The 22,271-nt window shown below is 39.7% G+C and overlaps 1 protein-coding gene across 14 annotated transcripts in view; it reads left to right on the plus strand.

Moving 5' to 3' along the window:
- LOC147338995 (uncharacterized) overlaps window positions 1-22,271 on the plus strand; it is a 137,685-nt gene that overhangs the window by 91,685 nt on the left and 23,729 nt on the right. For 10 of the 14 annotated variants that reach the window (XR_015128608.1, XM_086287524.1, XM_086287440.1 and 7 more), the window contains 4 exons: window positions 8,718-8,774; window positions 9,583-9,658; window positions 9,837-9,930; window positions 12,837-12,923. Coding sequence is in view for 4 of the 14 variants with exons in the window: in XM_086287504.1 (XP_086143630.1) it covers window positions 8,718-8,774; window positions 9,583-9,658; window positions 9,837-9,898 (195 nt within the window). In the remaining 10 variants the exon portion in view is untranslated. The remainder of the gene's footprint in view (window positions 1-8,717; window positions 8,775-9,582; window positions 9,659-9,836; window positions 9,931-12,836; window positions 12,924-22,271) is intronic. The other 4 variants (XM_086287446.1, XM_086287474.1, XM_086287519.1 and 1 more) reach the window with 2 other exon arrangements.

The raw sequence follows: 22,271 nt of genomic DNA on the forward strand, positions 1-22,271 counted from the left end.
CCATAAAACACCTTTGAGGCTAAACATGCCACCCCATAAATCGCCTTTATTTTATTTTTTTATTTTTTGTTTTCAGTCTCATGGAGGAGTGAGGGAGCCATCAGTAGAGTAACTATTGAACTGGAATAATGATGATTAAGAGGTTATGATAGTATCCAGAAAATACTGCTAAACCAAAGGTTCAGGGTAACAGCTGACTTGAAATGAGTCTGGTTGGCATAGAAATTAAAGCGTTTGGAGCTTCTCTTGATGATCAGCCAAGCAAAGGGTTAGGAACCTGTGGGCAGATTACATGTTTTGAAGTGTAAATGATTTGATAGAATAAGTGAAGTTGCCCAGTCTCACACCAAAACTTCACCAGAATCCTTTTCCTAAACCAAACCTAGGAATTTTTGTATTTAGATCATAGCAGGGGGATAAAAAATTACTAAAAGCAAAAATAAGTCTACTGGACACTGATACAACCCAGCAGAACTAACTGTAATGCTTAAGTTCAGGGTAATGATGCCTCATTCTACAGGAAAAAACTACCATGGGGTGAATGGTTGCATTAATATCAAAACGACGGGGAATATTTGCAGTGACAATCACAATTACCAAGAGAACTCAAAGAAAAGATTTTGGACCAACAGTGCTCTCCACCCATCATCATTATCAAATAAATGGATCCTTTTCCGACTCTCCAAGAGTAGCGTATAGAAAAACTGTTGAAAAACAAGAAAGGGCCCAAGTGATGGGGGTGGGAAGCGAGAACTGATTTCAGTTCCAATTATCTGATCCGTCATTGGGCTTCTCAGTTCCTCTTTGTCAGTGCTGCTGTATTTTTTTGGACAGTTGCGTGTTATAGAAAAGCAACATCAGACTCATCGTGTTGGAGCTTTTCCACAATTGAGCTACCTGCAGGGCTTTTTTCTACTGTATTCAGACTCAGATTTGTGTAACCTGTATGGGCCCAAATTTTCTATTGGACATACAATCAGACTCGGTAATAGCAGTCAAACTATCCAGATCGCAACGTTATTATGCATTTGTTGGACATGTCGGAACCAGTCTGATCTATGGAAGCACCACCTCAGAACCCACAGGGCATCCCAGAGATCATATGTTGGCATTACAATAAGGACCTAATTAAAAGGATAGTTTTGTTCTCATGGCTGTTTGGTATATATACACAACAGCAAAAAAGAATTCCAACTATGTTGTTATTGGATCCCAATTTAGCTGCGCTGGTTTTTCTCAAAACAAAGAAAAGTTACGGCAGAAATGACAAATATATGTAACATGCAGAATTTAAAGTACGCATTATGTTTACGGCAAACACATCAAGACCTGTGGAGATGGTTTAATTTAAATAGTAAGCTACTCACAATTGAGAACTGCTGAGATTTTACTCAGTTGGAACCTGAATGAAACTGAAGTAAACTGAGGAATAGTCACATCTAGTTTGTTTGTTTTTTTCTTCTTAAATGGCTGCTTGCCTGCTTAGATTGTGGGATAGGTGATATATGGACCAGACGAAAGTAAACCTGGGGGCTGGCAGACTGAAAAAGAAAAATAGATGTGTTTCTCATCTTGCTTTTGCCTCCAAGGCTCTCAACTGGCCTGATCCTTACATTATCCAAACAGATAGCCAACAAGTTTAATTACCTTTGCATCCAGTCGCTCTCCCCATCCACCGCTCCCCACCTTGCCTGTGCAAATGAAAGAGAGGGACAGAAAGAAGAGAAGCATAATTACTTATTTTACTGGAGTGCTGCAGAATGCCTTTTGCCAAATGACTCTAATTCCAAATGGTTAACAAGATTTTTCTTTTTAATAGAGCCGAATCCATGTGACAGCAAATTGCTTTCCTATTTGGAGCCTTAATGGCTTTCATAGTTTGCACTTCCAATAAGCAGTAAACTCGGAAATTAATATTGCACACTGTGTTATGATGCAAATGGGAGCGAGATAGGAGAACTGTACCTTCATGCAGAAAGCTCTGATTAGATCCATAATTGCTCTGGTTGGATGATTTTTTTTAATTCATTTATTTGTATAATTTCTGTTCCACACACTTCACTCTGGCATCATTATCAGTGGCACATCTGCATTTCTGTATGTTGAATTTCACTTTTGAATGACTTTTAATAAAGTGCATACATATTCTAAAATTATAAATATGGTAATAATGAGTTATTTTTAAAAACCTACCACGCTGCTTCTGAGCTTCACTCTTTTCCTTTGTATTAAGTGATTCAGTATGAAAAAATAGCACTTTAAGTGCATCCTCAAGCAGACTTTGTCTTTCCATTGAGGCAGATACAAAGACTGAAACACCAGCATGTGGTTCTGTTCTAGTTTTAGAGCAGTTTTAATGCAAGTCTGCTGGTGACTGGTTCAGTTAGACTGGTTTAAGCCTTACATGCTAAAGCACCGTTAGAGCAGGCGCAATCTAAAAAGATATATTTGTGCAAGGTGCTTCTTAATTAACTTTTGATCCAAGTCATTTCATTTCCAATTCCATTTTACACATTCTCAAATATTAATCCTTGTCCATGCATAGAGGTTTGTATTCTTAATAAGGGGATCACAGAGTGGGACACAGTTCACAAATACACACATATATTCAGTGCTGTGATAAAGTAGTTGCCCCTTCCTGATATCTTTGCATATTTGTCACACATGTTTCAGATCATCAAACTAATTCCAATATTAGACAGGGATGATCTTAGTGAATATAAAGTGCAGTTTTTAAACAATGATTTCATTTATTAAGGACAAAAAGCTCAAACTAAACCTACCTGACCCTGTATCAAAAGTAATTGCCCCCTAAACCTAATAACTGGTTGTGTGATCCTTGGCAGCAAGAACCGCAATGAATATTTCACATCACTGTGGAGGAATTTTACCCCACTTTTCTTTGCAGAATTGTTTTATTTCAGGTTTTTCAACTACGAACGACCTATTTAAGGTCAATTAAATATGAGTAAATATGATTTAACTCTGGGCTTTGAATACACCACTCCAAAACCTTTCTGTTAGAGAGCAAAATTTATGGTTCCATCAGTTAGCCGTGTTGGTCTTAAGAAACTCCAGACCATCACACTACCACCACCGTGTTGACTGTTGGTATGATGTTCTTTTTATGAAATGCTGTGTCATTTTTATGCCAGATGTAACAGGACTCAAGCCTTCAACAAAAGGTTAACCTTTGTCTTGTAAGTCCACAGAATATTTTCCTAAATTTATTGTTTTTATTTATGTGATACGAGCCTTTGTTTTCTTTTTGGTCAGCAGTGGGTTTCACCTTGGAGCTCTCCCATGGATGCCGTTGCTGCCCCAATCTCTCTCTAATTGTTGAACACCGACCTTAACTCAGACCAGTGAGGCCTGCTGTTCTTTAAATGTTGTTCTGGTTTTGTTTGTGACCTCCTGGGTGAGTCATTTGTGCATAAATGTAGGCCAGCGACTCCTGGGAAGATTTACCCCTGTTCCAAGTTTTTTCCATTCGTAGATAAAGGCTTTCACTGTGATTCGCTGGAGTCACAAAGCCCTGAAAATGGCTTTATATCCCTTTCAACAATGATAGATGTCAGTAAATTTGTTTCTCGTGTTTTCTGGAGTTTCTTTAGATCATAGGATGATGTGTTGGGGTTTTTTTTAGTTTTTTTTTTTTAGATCTTTTAGCCTTCTTCCTTTTTGTCTGAGAGGATCTGTTTAAGTGATTAGTTGATTCAACTGGTCTGGTAGTAAGCAGGTGTAGATTTGGCTAGTGGAATTGAACTCAGCTTTCAAAAAAAATGTGGTTAATTACAGTTAATTTATTTTCATATAAAGAACGTCATACCAGTAGTCAAACACGGTGGTGGAAGTGTGATGGTCTGGAGCTGCTTTGCTGCTTCAAGAAGGAGACGACTTTCCGTAATTGATGGAACCATGAATTTTGCTGTCTATCAGGAAATCCTAAAGGAGACATTTGGCTATCAGTTTGTGCCTTGAAGCTCAAACTCACTTGCGTTCTCCAGTTGGACACTGATCTGAAGCAGGTCTGCCTCTGGTGGCTAAAAAAACAAAAAGAAGGTTTTAGAGTAGTCTAGCTCAGATTTGAATCTGATTGAGATGATTAGGCGTGACCTTAAACAGGCTCTTCATACTTTACAACCCTCCAATGTGGCCAAATTTAAGCAAGTCTCCAAATAAGAGTGGGCTAAAATTCCCCCACAGCAATGTGAATAACGCGCTGCCAAACTCTTTGTTGCACTTTTTGCTGCCAAGAGTGGCAAAACCAGTTGTTAGGTTTAGGGGGCAGTTACTTTTTGACACAGGGCCAGGAAAGTTTGGATAACTTTTTCCCCTTAATAAATGAAATCTTCATTTATAAACCAGCTTTTGTATTTACTCATGTTTTCTTTGTCTGATATCAGAATTTTCTGATCATCTGAAACATTTAAGTGTGACAAACTCAGAAATACAGCAAATACTTTATCTCAGGACTGTAGTCTCTTAAATCAGAACATACAGATATTTTTACAAAATTCACCGACAAAAGCCTTTCTCTTTTTACCTAAATGTAACTCCATCAAAACCATAACCATAATTTTATAGTTTACATCTCTGCAGAGGTTTTTGTGATTTATATAAAAACTCAGATGACTTTTTTTTTCCTCATGTAGATTCTATAAATGCATACATGAACATGCCTTAGCTCTGTACCCAGCCCTCTAAAGCTGTCATTAGTCAAAAGGTTTGAGAACGTTCTGAATTTGGATGCGGTCGAGTCTGCAGGCACTACGGCGGTCTGACCCGGAGACAGAAATAGCCAATAAATTCAGTTTGATCGGCCTGTGATTGCTACCAGCGATTGAGGTTAAGTGTCCTTTGGTGTGCAGGGGCCCGAGCGTAGCTGCAGTTCAGCCAGACATCGGTCATGTGACCACACATACAGTATCCACTATGATTCTTTGCTATATCACCATGGCAACCCTTCATTTCTTCTCAGCACGCTCCCATTTCACCTGTCATTCTGATAATTGGCTCTGAATTTTATTTATTTTTTTCATATCTGGGGAAAAAAAACCCGTCACGACCATAATAAGAAAATATTTATGAACTGAACACTGACAGGCAAGTGTAGGGAAATGGGGAAAACTAAGCTTTCATTAGACTGGAATATTAATGTAGCAACAGAGCTTTTTAGGGACTAATAAAGCTTGTTCTCCTTGTTTTCACAGATTCCCACTCAGTCTGTGCGTGAGCCACACTGAAGAGTGAATCTGAGTTTCGATTTGGTTTTAATTGGGTCACCCTCTCCTTCCCTCTTCTCCTCTCATGCTGCCTTTCTGCTGAACTCCAGCTTAATTAGACCTACAAGATTGTGACACCACCAGAAACATATTATATCTGCTCTGCCTCTTTTTGCCATTGATGTTCTGTTTTTAGAAGTATTGATGAGACAAGCTATGTAATGACATTTACTATACTGCTGTAGTCATTAATGGCCCTGGGTCGGTGTTAGACAGTATAGCAGCAGCGACAGAAATGGATAAAAGGTTTTATGGAAATAAAAGATAGTTCCTGAAGGTGGAGATGGCTAGGTCTAATGACTGTTGCTCCAGCTGCTCCTCATTATCAAGGTTGCCGGCATCAGGACCAGCTGAGATCTGCTAAGTGGTCTATTGCCTTTAAAATGGCCATGAGGCCTTTCCATCAGCATTGCACCCACTGACACCATAAACTCTGTGAAATGCATAGCCAACTCATATTTTGTTTCATTATCCTCATTTAAACTACTTTTCCGCTAGGGCACTGTCAGAATATGTGTGCAGTCATGCTGTATTTACATGACAGCTGCATGTTTATATTACAGTATGGCATAAAATGCATTTTCTTGTTTGGTCATGGTTGCCTGACTGGTAATTATAGCGAGAGACGTGTCAAACCTCTCCTATTAATTTTATGAAAAATGTTGCTGTTTCTTTATGCAGCGGCACCAGCGAAGCATGCGCAGCTTTATTTTTCTAATTTATGAGATCCCTCCAGACCTCATTAGATTTTCAAATATCAAAATCTAAGTTATGTTACAGTTTTCTGTAACAATAACAAATCTTTTGTGCACTGTATGGTTTTGGTTTAGAGGAGGACATAAAAACTAAACTATTCTGCTTTATAGAGCAAAAGAAAACAAATCAGAGAGTTGGACTGGTGCATGCGTTGTGGCAGTTGGTGGGGAGTGTCAGTGGAATTAACTGATTTGTCTGTATTTATCAGAAGAGAGTGAGTACCTAATCCCTTCTTGCATTATTAAAGATAATAGCATAGGGCTTTCTGCAAGACCACCATACTGAATCAAATTATAACATGGAGTGATGATGTATGGATAAAACAGTGCGGCCCCTTTATCTGCCCTCCCAGCTTACTGCTTCCTCATACATGGACACACATGCACACAACAACCACTCATCAAGCCCTGGAGGGCACCTGTGTTTTCAAAGTAAAGACCACTTAGAGAATAGCCCCAGGCGTCTGAATACTGAAGTGCTCTGTGTTACACATTAGACCCCTCTGTACAAGCCAGGAACATAAACACTTTCAATAGCCCTTGTCTCCTCCCAAAAATACCCCCAAATACCTCAAAACAGGAGGGGGAAGCTGCTTACTCGGGCCAGAATATGGAGCAGGTAGTCTGCTGGGGCATGAGCACATTAAAGACCACTCACTGGGGATGTGCTGCTCATTGGACAGTAACCTCCACAAGAACTGAAGAAGAAAAATACATTTCTGGCAGACTTTATATGCATTTTGTGTGTTTAAAGGCATTTAAAAAAAAAAAAATCTTTCACAAATATTCACAGAACAGAGGAAACGGCAACAGCTTAAACTCAGGTGCACCAAAAGATAAAATGTGTAGGAGGCAAACATCCACCCCCTCCTCCAGAGGCAGACACAGGGTTAATAATCGCACATTTCATTCAATCCCCCAGTCGGGTAAATGAGGTTTGATCACATGCCAGGAACAGGAAAACAAGCAGCATTGAGAGTCAGCCTCACAATCTGTCATAATGAACACTTTAATATTAAAACAATCCCATTAACAGGCAGAGAAAGACAAGGGTTTTCGGGAAAGCAAGGAAGCTGTAATCTAAATTTTTAATGACCTTTCCCGCATGATGACTTTTTCTATGTATTTTGTCTGTTTGGAAAGGGAAACGAGTCAGCGCTGTCACAGTTAATTCGGGCTACCCTTTTGTGCTCGAGCAGTGGGTAAATAGCTAGGGGAGACATTTGAATGTCTTAATAGACGATGTAACTGCTCCATCTCTAAATGTGTTGAAATGGAGGCGTGAGGAATGGCATCATTAAGGTAATGTGTTCAGGAAGCCAATGAGTTGTGCTCTAACCTCTGCTGCTCAGCCCGAGATTCGGTAAGTGCACAATCTAAGGTCACCTTAATCAGTGAAAGGCAGCACTTGCAAACAGGCGCATATACACACAAAGCCTCAATTACACTGTGAAATTACCCTCAAATGAGTTGTACAACATGTCTAGCTGCTCTGTTTATGTATTCTCGTGAAGATTGTGTGACTGTTACGTTCCAGCGGTTCTACAGCATGTTTTCTGTGATGTCTTTGTGCATTTCTTACAGTAAAAAGATACCTTAGTAAACAATATGATTGGTGTAGTGAAAGAGAATGTGGTTATATATGGTTTCCTTTCTCCAGGCGTCGGTTTGATAAAGTTTCAACAGTTACTCTTCTGAGCATAAGAAAATGTTTGGAGGAAGGGAATTTGAGCCACATTTCTTCTGAGGAACGAATGGTGTTTCCAAGTGCTGCAGAGCAAAGTCTAAGAATTCTTTCTTCTATTTTTCCTTGTGAACCCTGCGGCGAGACTCGGCAGCCATCCTTTTCCCTACACTCATGTCCTTTAAAGTGTCTTCTCCCCGAGTCTGAAGGCAATCAGTACCCTGATGACCAGAGGTTCTTGTGTAGTTCTGTGCCCCAATGTGTGCTTTGTTTGGGCTCGATAGTTTTTAGTGATGAATTTCACCCATCACTTTCTCCACTGTGGTTGACCAATGAGTTTTGTGAAAGCATGGCCTGTGGTGTTTTTCTTTAATAAGTCCAGAGGTGGTGCAAAGCAATCGGGCCATCAGTCATCCTGTCAGGATCTCACCCCCTTGATTAGCTCAGTATATTGGTGGAGATATTTAACCTGCCATAGATGCCTAGGTCATGAACCAGTCTGTACATTCCTCATGTAGTAGCTTTTATTTTAATCAGTCGAAATATTGTGTTTTTATGTTTTCTTCTGTCACTCTTTGTTAGTCATATACTTGCAAAGCATAATAGTGATTTTTTTTTTGTAGAAGTGCTGCTTTCTGTCTCCATTTTATATCATCAGTGTTACAAAGTTGCATAACACCCGTTTTTATTGAAACTGAAATGTAAATGTCCTAGGAAATGTGAATATACAGCTTGAAACAGTACACCTGCTTAAACTTATTGGTTTGCAAAATAATATTAAGAACTAGTACTGTGTTATTTATTTATTTCATTATGTAAGTAAAATGATGTAGGACGAGTAGTTGTTGATCCTACAGTTAAATAAATGAATGAATAAATAAAAAATGGCCGCACTGTCTCTAGAGCTAAACCAACGAGTGCAACAAACTTGTGTGGTGTTTGGATTATATTTATGTACTTGTGTTATAAATATATGTTCTATTTCCATTGCAGAAGCAGTACAATGTTTATTACCGGATGGGAGAGAGACGCTGGCACATGCAAGTAGAGGTAAAAATTTCACGTCTTCTGAGCTTGTTTGTAATAAAATGTGCTTTAGAAATAAAATTGCCATTCCCACATTTATTTGTGATTGAAAGGAAGAGTAAATGCACCAATAGAATTTCAAATTAGTGAAGCGGAGTATTGCTATGCTTCTCAGAAGGCAATAAAATGTGCAACACATGTGGAAAAATGCCTCCCACTTCAGTGCTATGTAATGCAGTGAAGGTCTAGATAAAAAGTGGCAAAAGTTGGACATTTCAAACTTAACCAGATGTATAAAATAAAGAAAGAAAGTAACTATGTTCTCCCCGTGTATGTAATTATTGAAGTTTAAATCGTATGAAAGGTTGTTTGAGCTACCCTAATAAGTTATTGTGATTCGCTGTCCTCGGCTCTCTGGCTTGTCCTCTGTTCCCTGGCCTTCCTCACCTTCTGATCAGGACACTTGTGTGGTCCAGCACAACCTGTGCAGGCCCAACCTGAATAGTGACACTTTTGCCTTTGAGCCTCAGTTACGCACCTCAGAATGGATCTTTATTTACAACACAGAACTCGGAAACAGCTGGTCAATCCATTTAGCCTAAGGCCACTGATTTGTTCGTATTTACTACAACAGCCAGAGAAAAGCCAGGGTATTTTTTCCTCTCTCCTTCCTATTGATCCAGCGCTTAGAAAATCTGCCCCGCTGTCTAAACACTATTGATCCCTCCCTCTCAACGACAGGCTCTCGCACCAGTGTATAAAGGGACTGGATGAATTGAAATTTCATTTCCGACAACTTGTTCCTGTTATTTTTACCCTTTTTTTTCAATAGTTGGGAACATGTGCTGGCGGGCCGCTACTCAGAGAGTCGATAAGTGTTTGGCTCAGAGGGGAGATGAGGGATAGAGGTGAGACTGTTTAGATTACCTTAAGCAGATCGTAACACCACAATGCCATAGAAAGTCCTTATTCTATTACTTAGATCCCACCTATTATTAATGCTTTTAAACATGCTTGAAGCCACAGCAGTTCTTTGGCTTTTGTAGACTGATCAAGAACTGTTGTTTGGGCTTGTCTTTAACCCAGCAACACTGAGGAGCCACCAGCCTGGAGTCAGGTGTCATTTCAAGGAATGTATATACAAGTAGTCTTGGATGTGGAGAATGTCAACCTTAATGAGGTAATTCTCATAAGCATTTAATTGTCTTGTGGCCTCTTTACACTGTTGTTACAGATTCCCCAAGCTGGTTTTATTATAAAAGCAATTTACTTTCTCCTTTATCATTTAATGGAAGTACCAGTACATCATTACATGACGTATCAAAACTGCAAGACCATTTGAAGGAATTATGAGACGTAATGAAGAAATTTTATTTATTTCTGCTCACTAAATGTCCTTTTTTCACACGCATGTCAATTTACCAACAAGCAGCTGGCAGTAAGCACATTTATTTTGCATACAGTATATTAATATTCACTATACACCCCAACATGAAATTGTGTTTTAATTCACAGTTTAGTGGGTTTAAGGGTGGCTAGAAAATAGAGAAGGAATTTCTTTAATTATATAAAGTCAAAGAAGTACATGCAATTAAAGAAAGTAAGACAACTAGAAAAAGCAGAAAGTATTAAAACTGCTAAAACTAAAACTATTACCATAAAAACCCAGAATTATTGTTAAAACATAAAATGCATATAAAACAGTTATTAAATGGGATTGACTTTCTAGACCTACACACCTGTGAATATTTCCTGAGCCACCCAGGAAAATATATAGCTCAATTTCTTAAAACATACAATTTTAAAATGCCCGAAAGTCAATGTGTGGTACGATGAGCACAGCCTCTCTTAGCCAAGCTTTCTTGTAGTCAGAAATAATTATTTGGGCTTCTTGAAGGGCATTCAAAGCGCTTCTTTGGATGTTGTCTGCCTTTTGTTCTGTTCTCCTTGAAGATGATCCCACACTGCTTCAGTAATACTGAGGTCTGGGCTGTGGGGAGGCCAATCCATGACTTTTTATCCAGGTTTGGGATCATTGTTATACTTACAAATGAAGCCTTTATAAATCAGATGGTGTTTAGATGGTGCTACATGGTGAATCAAATCTGACAGTCGCAAGATCTCTAAAACTACTGACTGAAATGCACCGAAAACCAAGACAGAGCGGTGTTTGTAGATACTCACTGTTGTACTTATCTCCTAACCTCCTCTCTGTATATATATTAATAATGATTACAAACTGAAAACTTCATATCTGGATTTATCAATCCATGAGACCTACATTTCTTGTGTAATTTGGCCTGAGCCTTTACTTGCTTCCTTCCTTAAGAATGGAAATAGCAACCCTTCCACTGAGACCATTTCTGATGAGGCATCAGTGAAGAGTAAATGGATCATCTGAAGGGTCAGATAAACCCTCTGGTCCTGTATCAGGTCTTTTTGCATTTGGATTTTTTCCTCTTTCTTAACAACATGACTTTCAGATACTGTTAATCTGCTATAGATGGATTGATTTAAGCCTGACACTTGTCCAATCCCCTCAGTTTCTTTAAGAACAGACTGAACTCAAAGCCAAGACATGCCAAGTTTTCAAGTAATAGTTCTTTGGGAGTTCTTTTTTTATACCTCATATTCTTTCATTTGTGGCGGTTAAAGAAACATGAACCAGTTTGTGTTTTGTTTTTTTTCTTTGACAGACTGCTTACAACAAAACAGTAGAGTTGTTTTGTGTGGAGACACAACACTGGTTCATCTCTTCAGTTAAATGCTTGAATGGCTCATAGATCAGTGACGTAGCCATCATTAAAACTGCTAAATGTTATATCAAAACATTGAAAATCATGCGTGTGGCTGCTTAAATATTTTGCAGTAATTTTTGTGACCAACCTCGAGAAAAGTTAGTTTTGCTTTTGAGGGTTTTTTCCCCCAACCGTTAATGTTCAGTTGCAGTCTTCAACGTATGATGGGAAAATCCAGATTAACACACAGAGATTAGAGGTTGCCTGGAAAGACCCTAGCACATCAAAGAGGAGCTCCAGACTGCCTCTGTGGGGCAAACCAGCCAGTAATGACTTCATCTCCATCCGACTCGCCACCATGTACAACTCTTACCATTACAACAAGATGGAGTGTTACATAAAAAGAGAGGTTCTGTTTTAATTAACATCAATATTCATGTAACGGCCATAAAGCCAGCCCACATTCCATTTCAAGCTCTTAACGTTAATGCATATTTTAATACATTATCATTGCCACCATCATAATTCTTATTATGATAACTGTAATAATTAGATTTATGGCAGAATTATGGTTTTCTTCCCCGAAGGCACATATTTTGTAGCAAACCCAATTTTTCCCGAGTGTATAACGCTCTCAGTGCTTCCCCTTCAAAATACTGAGCAGACACTGATAAAGATAAACACACAAACACCCTAGTGTGTCTGCTGCTGTGCCTGTAAAACACTCAATCTGAATTGCATATCCGCCTTGCCACCGAGCTTGTCATAAGCTGTATTAAGAAAAATGGTCACACGGTTTGACATAAATTGGAAAATGACATTTGGAAAATGGGCACTGCTGTGGAAATTAGAGATATTAAAATTATAAATCAGTGTCTGGAAGTACAGAGGGGTGTGGTGGCTTGCTTTTTCCCTTTTTCAGTCTGGCTCTCTCTCTGTCTTCATCTTTTGCTCTATTTCTCTCTTTTTTCCTTCTATCGCACACTTTGTCTTTTGCACTTTCTCTGGAGGCAGTGTAGGGTCAGAGCCCAGAAGTAAAAGTGGTTTTAAATGCAGCCACACACGAGGCTACACCGCAGGGACAATCCCACCCTCTCATCTGGCTCTAAAAATGGAGGATATTGTGTGTGTGTGTGTATTTGTGTGTGACGCGTTTGTGTGTCTGTTGGAGCCATATCTCATCAGTTTATTGCTCGGCTCTTTTGCTGTAACCTGCTAATGGATCATCTCTGAGGTGTGATATGTATTATGCAAAAGTTAGGTGTGCTGACACCTTTAAAAACAGACAGCTTCAATTCCCCGCACGCCTCACCTCTGCTCCCTCTCTCCTGTCTGTGTTGTTGTGCAGAAGGAGGCAAAAGAGGCAGAACAAAGACGAGATTTCTGAGCTACAGGTGGAGCTAGACGGGCCAAAGATACTGCTGGAGGATGAGAGGCAAGTGGTGCAAAGAAAGGTCGCTGGCCCTCCTATTGACCGAAAGCACACTCATATGTGAATACACATACACTCGCGTGACTGTTTTCCTCAGTAGAGAGCAAAGGCTTTGCCACTATGTACAAGTGCTCATGTGTACCTTTACCCTCAGTTAATCATTTCTTTTGGTTGATCTTTAATAGGATATCTAGAAAAAGGCTAGGAGTGCTATGGACCTTCAAGCCTTAACCCAAAGACCTCCTCCTTTTGAGAACATAATAGTATTTCTGCTTTAAGAGGAACTGCAGCTGTGTCACCTATAAGCCAGTGGTCGGAGGCTCTTTTCATCAGTGGTACATTCAGAAACATTTAAGCTTTGCATCCTTGAAAGTCGGATGTTGCATTCAGACGTACATTGTTGCACTTTGGTACAAAATAATCTCCGCTGTCAAGGATGTGAAAGATAGAAGTTTAACAGCAAACTATTCTTCAGACCTCCATTATGTTTCGCCAACAACATCTGACAGGGTGCTTCACTCCTTCCAGCATGAAATTTAACTTGATTTGAAATGTCAGGTCAGTATTATATATTCTCTTGTGTTAAAACTCTGTGTCTGCGGTCAGCCCAGCCTTATTTTCCTAAAACAGTAGGCTCTTTAATGTCAGGAATGAACTGATGGCTAATGTTCATTAGCCCCTGGCTGCTCTGTATTACAGAGATGGACATATTTGCGCTGAGCTTTATCTCAGCACTCCATCCTCCACACCCAGCTTGTCTGTACTCTCCCACCACACAGCACAGTGTCATTGTAAATATTTTAGCACTTTATTTGCTTTGAATTTTGTTTGCACTCTTGATCCTATTATTAAAATATTAAAAGAGGGCACTCTTGAGGATGTCAAGTCGTGAGAAGAGGCACTTGATTTTTGTGGAGTAAGGTGCCTTTCACTCTTGTTAAGAGGAGAGAGTATGTTCGAAGGAATGGTGTCCCTGCCTTGACACTTGTTCAATGCAGAAAAACCTTGGTAACAAATAAAATTGTTGAAAAGGCTCAAAGTATGCCACTAGGTTCTGATAATGATGAGCCTTGATCTCTCACATAATAAAATAAATTAATAGAAAATTTGCATATATCTTTTGCTGTGTTTGACCCAGCTTTGTGTCAAATGCTTGAAGGGCAATGTCTGGCCCTTAGATTACAAACATTAAGAAACACCTGTGCACAGACACACACTGAATGACTCTGTGACTCTGATACTTCCAAAGAAGTCTGTTTCTGGAGTCGAAGGGGACCGATCTTTACACTCAAGTCACCTCAGTAGGTTTTAACATCGATAGAGGAAATTTTCAGGAATTTCACCTTTGTTTTTTGGCATGATTGAGGTAAAAAAAACAAACAAAACCTAATCGTCCCTATTAAGATAAGTGAGCTAGATCTGAGCTGACCTTACTACGGTGATGATAAGTAGGATTGTCTGTTTTGTATTGGAAACGAATGAAGGCTTATTACATATCTAACTGTGATAGCACCGCTGAGGGCAGGAATGGTGTAGGAGTTCTTCAGGCCCCACGCTAGATCACCACGTGTGAAGTGCATAACTGGAGGCAAGTGTTGAGCCCTGAGATGATGTGTTTTTACAACACAGTCTTGCCGTGCTTTGGGATGGCAATAAACCACGGCCTTCAAAGCACAGCCAAGCGCCACTTACTGCTGAGTGCTTCTCTGGTGGTTGGACGAGATTACTCTCAAAACAAAGTGTGGACAGGTTGATTAATAGAAGGGTCTACAGAGGTGTGTGCCGTAGTATATTTTCACACCCAGCAAACACTCGTTCATTTCATTCGCATGGACTTTTATGGGCTGATCCTGTCACTGTGTGAGTTTGTCACTTCATAAACCCCCCCCCCCCCCTCTCTGACTGTCTTTTAGTGAAAACTTATCAGACCTGTTACAGACGTGTTGTTTTAATGTCGCAGCAGCACACTGTGACGTGAGGGCAGCACAGTTCACAGACTATGGACGTCTGTAGACAGATTTAGGCTCGAGACACCACCTAACAGCCGCATTGTTATTGTATTGTATTGTAAACTCCTTCATGTTTTCAGGTTTTTTAGCCCAACTTGCTAGATTGTGAAAGATAACTGTGAACTAAATACGGAGGAAGCTGCAGGATTAAAAAAATATCTCTTGCATTGACTTGTGTCTGCAAGAGCCTAAACCTTGTGACCCCTGACTGTAGGACATGTTAGTGACAGAGATGAAGACTGTGAGAGAAAGAGACAAAAAGGAGATAACAACAGGGCAGAACCTTCAGTCTGGATGAGATGGGTATTGTGGTAATGCAATAACGATGAGCAGACTCAGGGTGATTGCAGTCGTGGGGTGGAGGGAGGAGAGCTTGTGGCAGCGTGCCGTGCAGTCACCCCTTCATCACATCAGATCACAGGGTTGTAATTAACTTCAGCAACGCTTCAGCCTGCAATCAGCAGAACCATGGAGAAAATTAGATTTTTTTTTTCCCCCTCCGTGGCATTCAAAAGTGTGGTGTTAAAATGCATATTAGCCCTGTGTTTTTAATTAACAGTTTGTGCTTAGGAAGCATGTTAACAGTATCCCTTAATGAGCTTTATAGAAACGAGTCACACAGAGGACAAAGGCCATCCTCCCACCGTGTTTGCTGATGTGCTGTTCTTTATTCTAACGCATTAAGATTGGTAATCTGTGTTTAAATCCTCATTCAAGACCGCTTTCATGTGATTCGCACCTTTGCCACTTTTTCTGTTGAGTAGGACATTAGCAGAATGAGCCAGAATTGATCTGGACTTAGTTTACTGAGTGCATTAGTTGGACACTAACTATTCACTTAGTTTATATCCTGACATTATTCGCTATTTATTTATTTTATTTTTTTTTATGTACCGGTACACATGAAACTGCTTGAAACTTTGACAAACTTAACAGAGTTATTAGGAAACTCTGGACATACCCATATGAAATAAATAGCAAAAAAGGTAATCGCAAGGTCAGCTGACTTGTTTTTTCCTTGTGCTCGAAGGCCACAAGTTGCATCCATGGGCTTCCTAAAGCAGTTAAGTGTAGCTTGCTGTAAGACATTTCTGTCAGACTGATATTTCCAGGGTCTCCAAAAAACCCACCAAAACTGGTGTTTATTATCTCACAGTAGTTTTGCGCCATCTGACTTTCTTTCAAAAAAGTGATTAATCGCCTTTGTGCCAACAACAACACGGTGGTTTTAAGCCAGATATTTTTATTCATAATCCAGGACTTTGCTACAACCTGTGTCACGCTGCTGCGACTCTGTGTTTTGAATGATTTATCATTCTATAACCCTTGCCTCAGTCTGTTCTTATTACCAGACCTGCTTATGGCATCTGTGCATTGGGTTCTCATTCCATATCTCACATCGGCTTTTTATAGCACGCACAGATTTGTTGTGCTCTCTGGTGAGTGTGTGTGGCGCTGCTTGGATTCGGTCGGAAATGCTTTTACAAACGAGGCTTTTTCCAACCAAGAATGGAACCATTACGCTAGAAATCACCATCTTTCAGTTCAGATCCTCTGATGCAATGTTGCTCACGGAATTGAATTCACATATAAATCAATTCTGTGTAGACGATCTCTGTCAGTAACTGAAAATGGCTTTTTTTTTTTTTTAATGTCCAAATATTTCAATAACTGTTCAGGATTAGAATTCACCTTGTCACCATTTATGTTGGAATACTTTGAATTTTTTCCCTCTTTCTTAGTACTTGGAAGAATTCTTTTATTTCTTTCGACAGCTTTCTGGAATCTTGGAGAACCTATCAACAGCTGCTAGTTTTTTTTATTTATTTCTTTATTCCAGCCTGCAGCTGATTGGTCAGTTATTTGTTTTCCACAGTGTCCTTGTGTGTTATAAATGGGACCGGCCTGTCACTTCAATGCTGAGAAGATGTTTTGAGTTCCATGAAAGATTTTTATTTATATAATTTTGCTTAAAGCAGAGCGGTGAATAATGCATCTCAACCTGCTACATGTACTGTTTTTATCATTAGCATGCAGCCCAAGTTATCTCCGGAATACTTATGAGTACTGGTGAAATGTTTGTGATGTTATTTATTTATGTTGCTCCTTTCAATTATTCATTTGTTTATTTATTCATGGAAGAACTAACTGAAATTGGAAAATTCACTTTTGCTGAAGGGCACTTGGCCCCACTCTATCCCTGCCCTACACAAAGGGAAAGGAGGGGCTTGCACATCAGGCTTGTTAGTAATTGCTTTATGTGGTGTTTCCTTGGACTCAACAGAGGAAGTCATTTTCATGCAAGCAGACAGAAAAAGACAGAAAGGAAGTGAGACAAGTAGGTGGAAGCTAAAAGATGAAAAGAGCGTCAGAAACACAAGAGAAGGAGAACGTTTTTTTTTTCCAAACGGAGCTTGTTCAGACAGCTGAGGTAATGTAACATACACAGTGATAGGTGAAGAAATCACATTTCACGAACACCCTGACAAGACTCCACAGGTTGGATCCGAGTCTGAGGTTCAGATAGAGAAAGAACATAATAGGCCGTGTTTGCCTTTGGTTGTATTCGTGCCTTCACGCTCTCCTGGCCTCTCAGTATTATTGTGTGCTCACTGTGTTTTCTTTAATTATATGGAGTGGGATTTTGTTCAATTTCACAGTTGCACAAACATGCAGCAATTATTCCTGATAAGTGATAACGAATCACTGAACATTAAATAAGTGTGTTCTTGTGTGCGGGCAAGCAGGCACGCATGTTTGTGCCTCTGCACCACGGACTTGAGCTCCATGTCACAAACTGCTCATGGACATAGAATTCCAATTAGCGTTAAATATAACAAGAGCAACTGTTCTGCATGGGTGTGTCACTGTGCATCCATAATCCCATCCATAATCCCATCCATAATCATATTCACTGATCACTTGTTTGTTTTGGCAGCACTGTGGCCTTGAGTCATTTGTTTGTGTGTTTGGATTGCAGTGCAAACAGTGTAGTAGGAGTTTTCAGTGAACATGTTAATCCTGCAAATGGGAACTGGACAGAAACTGGAGAAGCTCCACCAGGAAAGGTATTGTGTTCTCTTTCTTAATATGACCTTCTTGGTCTTTAGTGTAACAGGTGGTTTATATCTTGTTACATTCATAAAACCTACCTCCTCCAGACTTGACCTGATACCATATCATGGGTTAACAATGGTTGAAGCAGTGTTATGACATTAACATGTCTGTGTTTGTCATATATTCTTGAAAGCTTGGAAAAAAAGAAGGCAACTACTTCAGGCTGGTGAAAACATTTCGCCTCTAATCCAAGCTTCAGTTCTAAAAGAAATGTTGGAGAGTCCCAGGTATTTCACCTGTAGTGAAGGTTGTCCCATTTGGAGTTGGTCCTGAGGGTTGTTGCCTCACTGTTGATCAGTGAGTCATCACATAAGCCCTGGTGTGAAAAAAGGTGTAGGGCTTTACCATCACCGGGGGTTGAGGGTGAAACCACTGAGACCTCGCCTCAACCTAGCACGGGACCTATTCAGTCACCTGAGGCAAGGTGTGAGCGGGAGCTGAAGTGCCTGGGAAGGGATCTCAAAGCTCTTCTATGTTGCGCCGTGTGTTTGCGGAGTGGCTGTTTGGTTTCTCCCATATAGAAATCTGAACACTCCTCACTTCACTTCACTGCATACGCAGTTGTTTGATGGAAAGTGAAACATTTTCACAAACCTAAAGAAGTCGAGTTGCCTTCTTTTTTTCAAGCTCTCAATATTAGAATGTACAGTTGCCTATTGAAGCACATCACTGGTGTTTATTGATGATGTGAGGAATTCTGAAGGGTACAGGGCTATGCTGTCTCCTCTGATTCAGCTAGGGCCCGAAAAAACTGACTATACGGAGCTTTAGCGTGCAAATGGATAATGACACAAAAGCATTTCTCAGCAATAGAGTGTTTTTTGTTATTAAATATAAAGCGTAGGGCAGAGAAACCCCAAAACCAAGCACGAATTAAAGGCAGCTGCAGTAAAGGCCTAGGAGAGCGAAAGAGGAAATGCACAGTTTGGTGACGTTACTTTGTCTAATTATTTTTGAACCTCTGAAAATGGAGGACTGTCTAAAAACAGCTGCAAACAGTTAACACAATATTTTGTTAAAACTGAAACTTTTGTGTTAAATCACATCTTGATAGGTTGATTGGAAACTCTACGGCTTGGCACAGAAGCATAGCATTCGTTGTGACGCAGCATAATTAGAAATACAAAATATTGCATTTTCAGTTCATTAAGCATTACAATGTTCAAATAACAACTGAACATTGTCCTCTGCAAAACAGCGTACAACTTTTCCGTTTTCATTTTATTATGGTCAAAGAAAGTCAATACAAGTATGTGAAAATGTGAAAAAAACAGACTGTTGTTTTTAAAGTTTTATTCCAACAACACATACATATGTGGAATAATTAAACTATGGGATTACATTGTCTTTTTCATACTTATTCTCACAGTTTTTGATAGTTTCATACACATTTTTATAACACTTTCTTTATTACACTTCAACCATCTGAAAGAAATGCTGATTGTAAAAAATTTAAAGTAAAAAATTGTCCTGTAGAGAAATACATTGAGTTAAAAGATGAGGTGAAATGATCTTAATTGTCTAAATCAGGGGTCCCCAACCCCCGGGCCACGGACCGGAGTTGTTTGGTACCGGGCCGCGAGAGTTGAGGCTCAGGTGTGAAATGTATGGTTTTCACTTTCACTTTCACTTTTTTTTTTTTATTGTCACATCACATGTGCAGGCACACTGGCACAGCACATGCGAGTGAAATTCTTGTGTGCGAGCCCCACAAGCAACAGAGATGTGCAAACACAACAACACAAACGAGCAAAATACAAGAATGGCCAACCTGAAACTAATAAATATATGTACAATATATAATAGTGTATGCATTTCTGGATGTGTATACTAAATATTTTCCTACGTGTGTGTGTGTGTGTGTGTGTGTGTGTGTGTGTGTGTGTATACACATTTTACAAATTAAATAGTAAAAAAATAAAATAAAATAATAATAATAATAATAATAAAATATATAAAATATACAGAGTTGAATATGTGCAAAACAAGTGGCATTTATATACAGTGTGGAGTGCATAATGTTGAATGTTGGTTTTCAGGGTTTTTATCGGTTTTTAGCGTTATTTTGTTATCGTTTTTTTTTCATTAACTCTGTTTTCCTGGGTCTTTTCACGTGTGTTGTAAATAAATCTTATTTTTTTCGGTACCGGTACTAGTTTTATTTTGTTGTATTTATCTGCGGTCCGTGAAAATATTGTCGGGCACAAACCGGTCCGTGGCGCAAAAAAGGTTGGGGACCGCTGGTCTAAATAATTATGTGTGTGTGTATGGACAGTTCACCATCTTTGGGTGCACATACACATATGATCCACTTCTTTTCAAATGACCAAATGTAGAGAAAATGTGCCATCTAGCCAAGGCAAGATTTACCATATGGCCTTAGTGTAATGATTAGTGTTAAGGATGCAGAAGGAGTGGACGGCACGAGGCTGGTCGGGTGTGTCACAGTCTTTTCTCCAAGGTGTCAGCAAACTAACTACAACCATGGAATGACAATTTGTATCATTTAATTAAGCACGCTTCTTTTAGCACAGTTCATTTATTTTAATAATGTTTATACACCTTGATTGTTTCACAATATAGTTTTTTTTTTAAATTAGCTCGGATTGATTAAATTGCATTGATTCAGTATCCTTATTAAAATAACCCCCTGCCGCTCTCCTTCCTTGTTTTTCATAATTAATGGTACGACGCGGAGCTTTGACAGCGCTGCATATTTTTATAATCAAGAATTATTTATTGTGGTGGCTGTCAAACACCAGCACTCTGACAGGCATTTTAAGAGTTTGCAGAGGTGTGGCGGTGCCGTGCGTGGTCACGGAAGTAAACAACAGTGACATAAACCGCCAGAGGATGAGGAATTAAGATCATGACACGTGTTTTCTTTTGTCTGAGCTCAGATTAAACCTACACTCACCACCTCACCTATTCATCTGGCCCTCACCTTGGCTGATAGGCCAGCTGCATGTTAAATACAGGCCTGCACACATGCAGACACACGAGTGCATACGTGTGCCTGCTTGTATGAGATCTCATTCCAAACCCTGGGCTCTTTTTAATTTTGATTGATGACTCTGTTTATCTTTGAAACCCCCCCCCCCCCCCCCCCCCCTTCCCTTCACTACCTCGTCAGCAGCCTTACTCCATCCACATTTTAGACCCTCTACTCATCACACCCCTAGTATGAAAATGATATTAGAAACAAAATGAGATTTGAAATTTTGTGTTAGACAAGCAGCTTGATGAAAGGGTTTCATAGCCGGGCTTAATCCATGGAAATTTTATGCTAATAATACTGCCGGCCAAGCAATCTAGTTGAAAATTAATCAGGGGGCTGGATAGAGGAGAGGAGAGGAGAGGAGAAGAGGTTGCTCCACATAAACACCCCCTCCTCCTCACCCTCATTCCCTCTCTCCACCTCTGAATCTCATCAGAAATAGCCATGGGGTGTTGTCTTTGTGATGAGGTAGGGAGAGAAATAGGGAGTCAGAAAATTACACTGCAGCTTAGTACTGATTGATGCAGTAATGTTTGCAGTAATGTATGCAGCCATGCAGCAAACCACCTTATTATGGATTAGACCTCTTCCCTTTTCCAGCAGTCGCGTCCTGCATTACAGAGGACACGCACACAGCTTTAGAAACACCTTCATATACACACACCTCTTTAGCCGCATCTGTTCTGCTTTTATTATTCTGTTTATCCTGTTCAGCCCACGGTGGTGACTTTTTTTTTTTGCATGTATCATTTTCTTTGTGTCTAAACGGTGATTCAGCCTCAGTCCGTTTGTTCTTTCCCCTGTCTCGTCGCACTTTCATGAACAAACATACACACATCTTCACTCGTTGCCTCCCTGTATTTATTCCTCTTTCTCGCTAAACCCTAGGAGTCATCATTAGAGTGAGTTGCTAATGAAGTCATTATCAAATTTCGCCTGTTTAAAACAACACAATTAGTACCAACGCCTTAATGATGTTTGCAAGTTAAATGCAAACTAATTGCTTTTTCCCCTCCATTTCTCTGTCTCATTTCCTCTCTCCTGGCTTGCTGCTCAGTTGGAATAAAGAGAGTAAATGAATCACTGAAGTGTTTCATGGATGTGGGTGTGTTTGTGGGCGCATTTTTTCTCGACCGTGTTACAAGTCTGTGTGATTTATTATTTTTACCCCGAGAGACATCTGTTACACCATTCCTTATTTTTGTAATGCATCATCAGCCAGAGGAA

This window comes from Aulonocara sp. 'chitande type north' Nkhata Bay, linkage group LG1 (genome assembly GCF_057382095.1).
Source record: "Aulonocara sp. 'chitande type north' Nkhata Bay isolate Kocher_YH1m ecotype deep benthic linkage group LG1, A_spYH_male_GT1.1, whole genome shotgun sequence".
In the NCBI taxonomy this organism is placed as follows: Eukaryota; Metazoa; Chordata; class Actinopteri; order Cichliformes; family Cichlidae; genus Aulonocara; species Aulonocara sp. 'chitande type north' Nkhata Bay.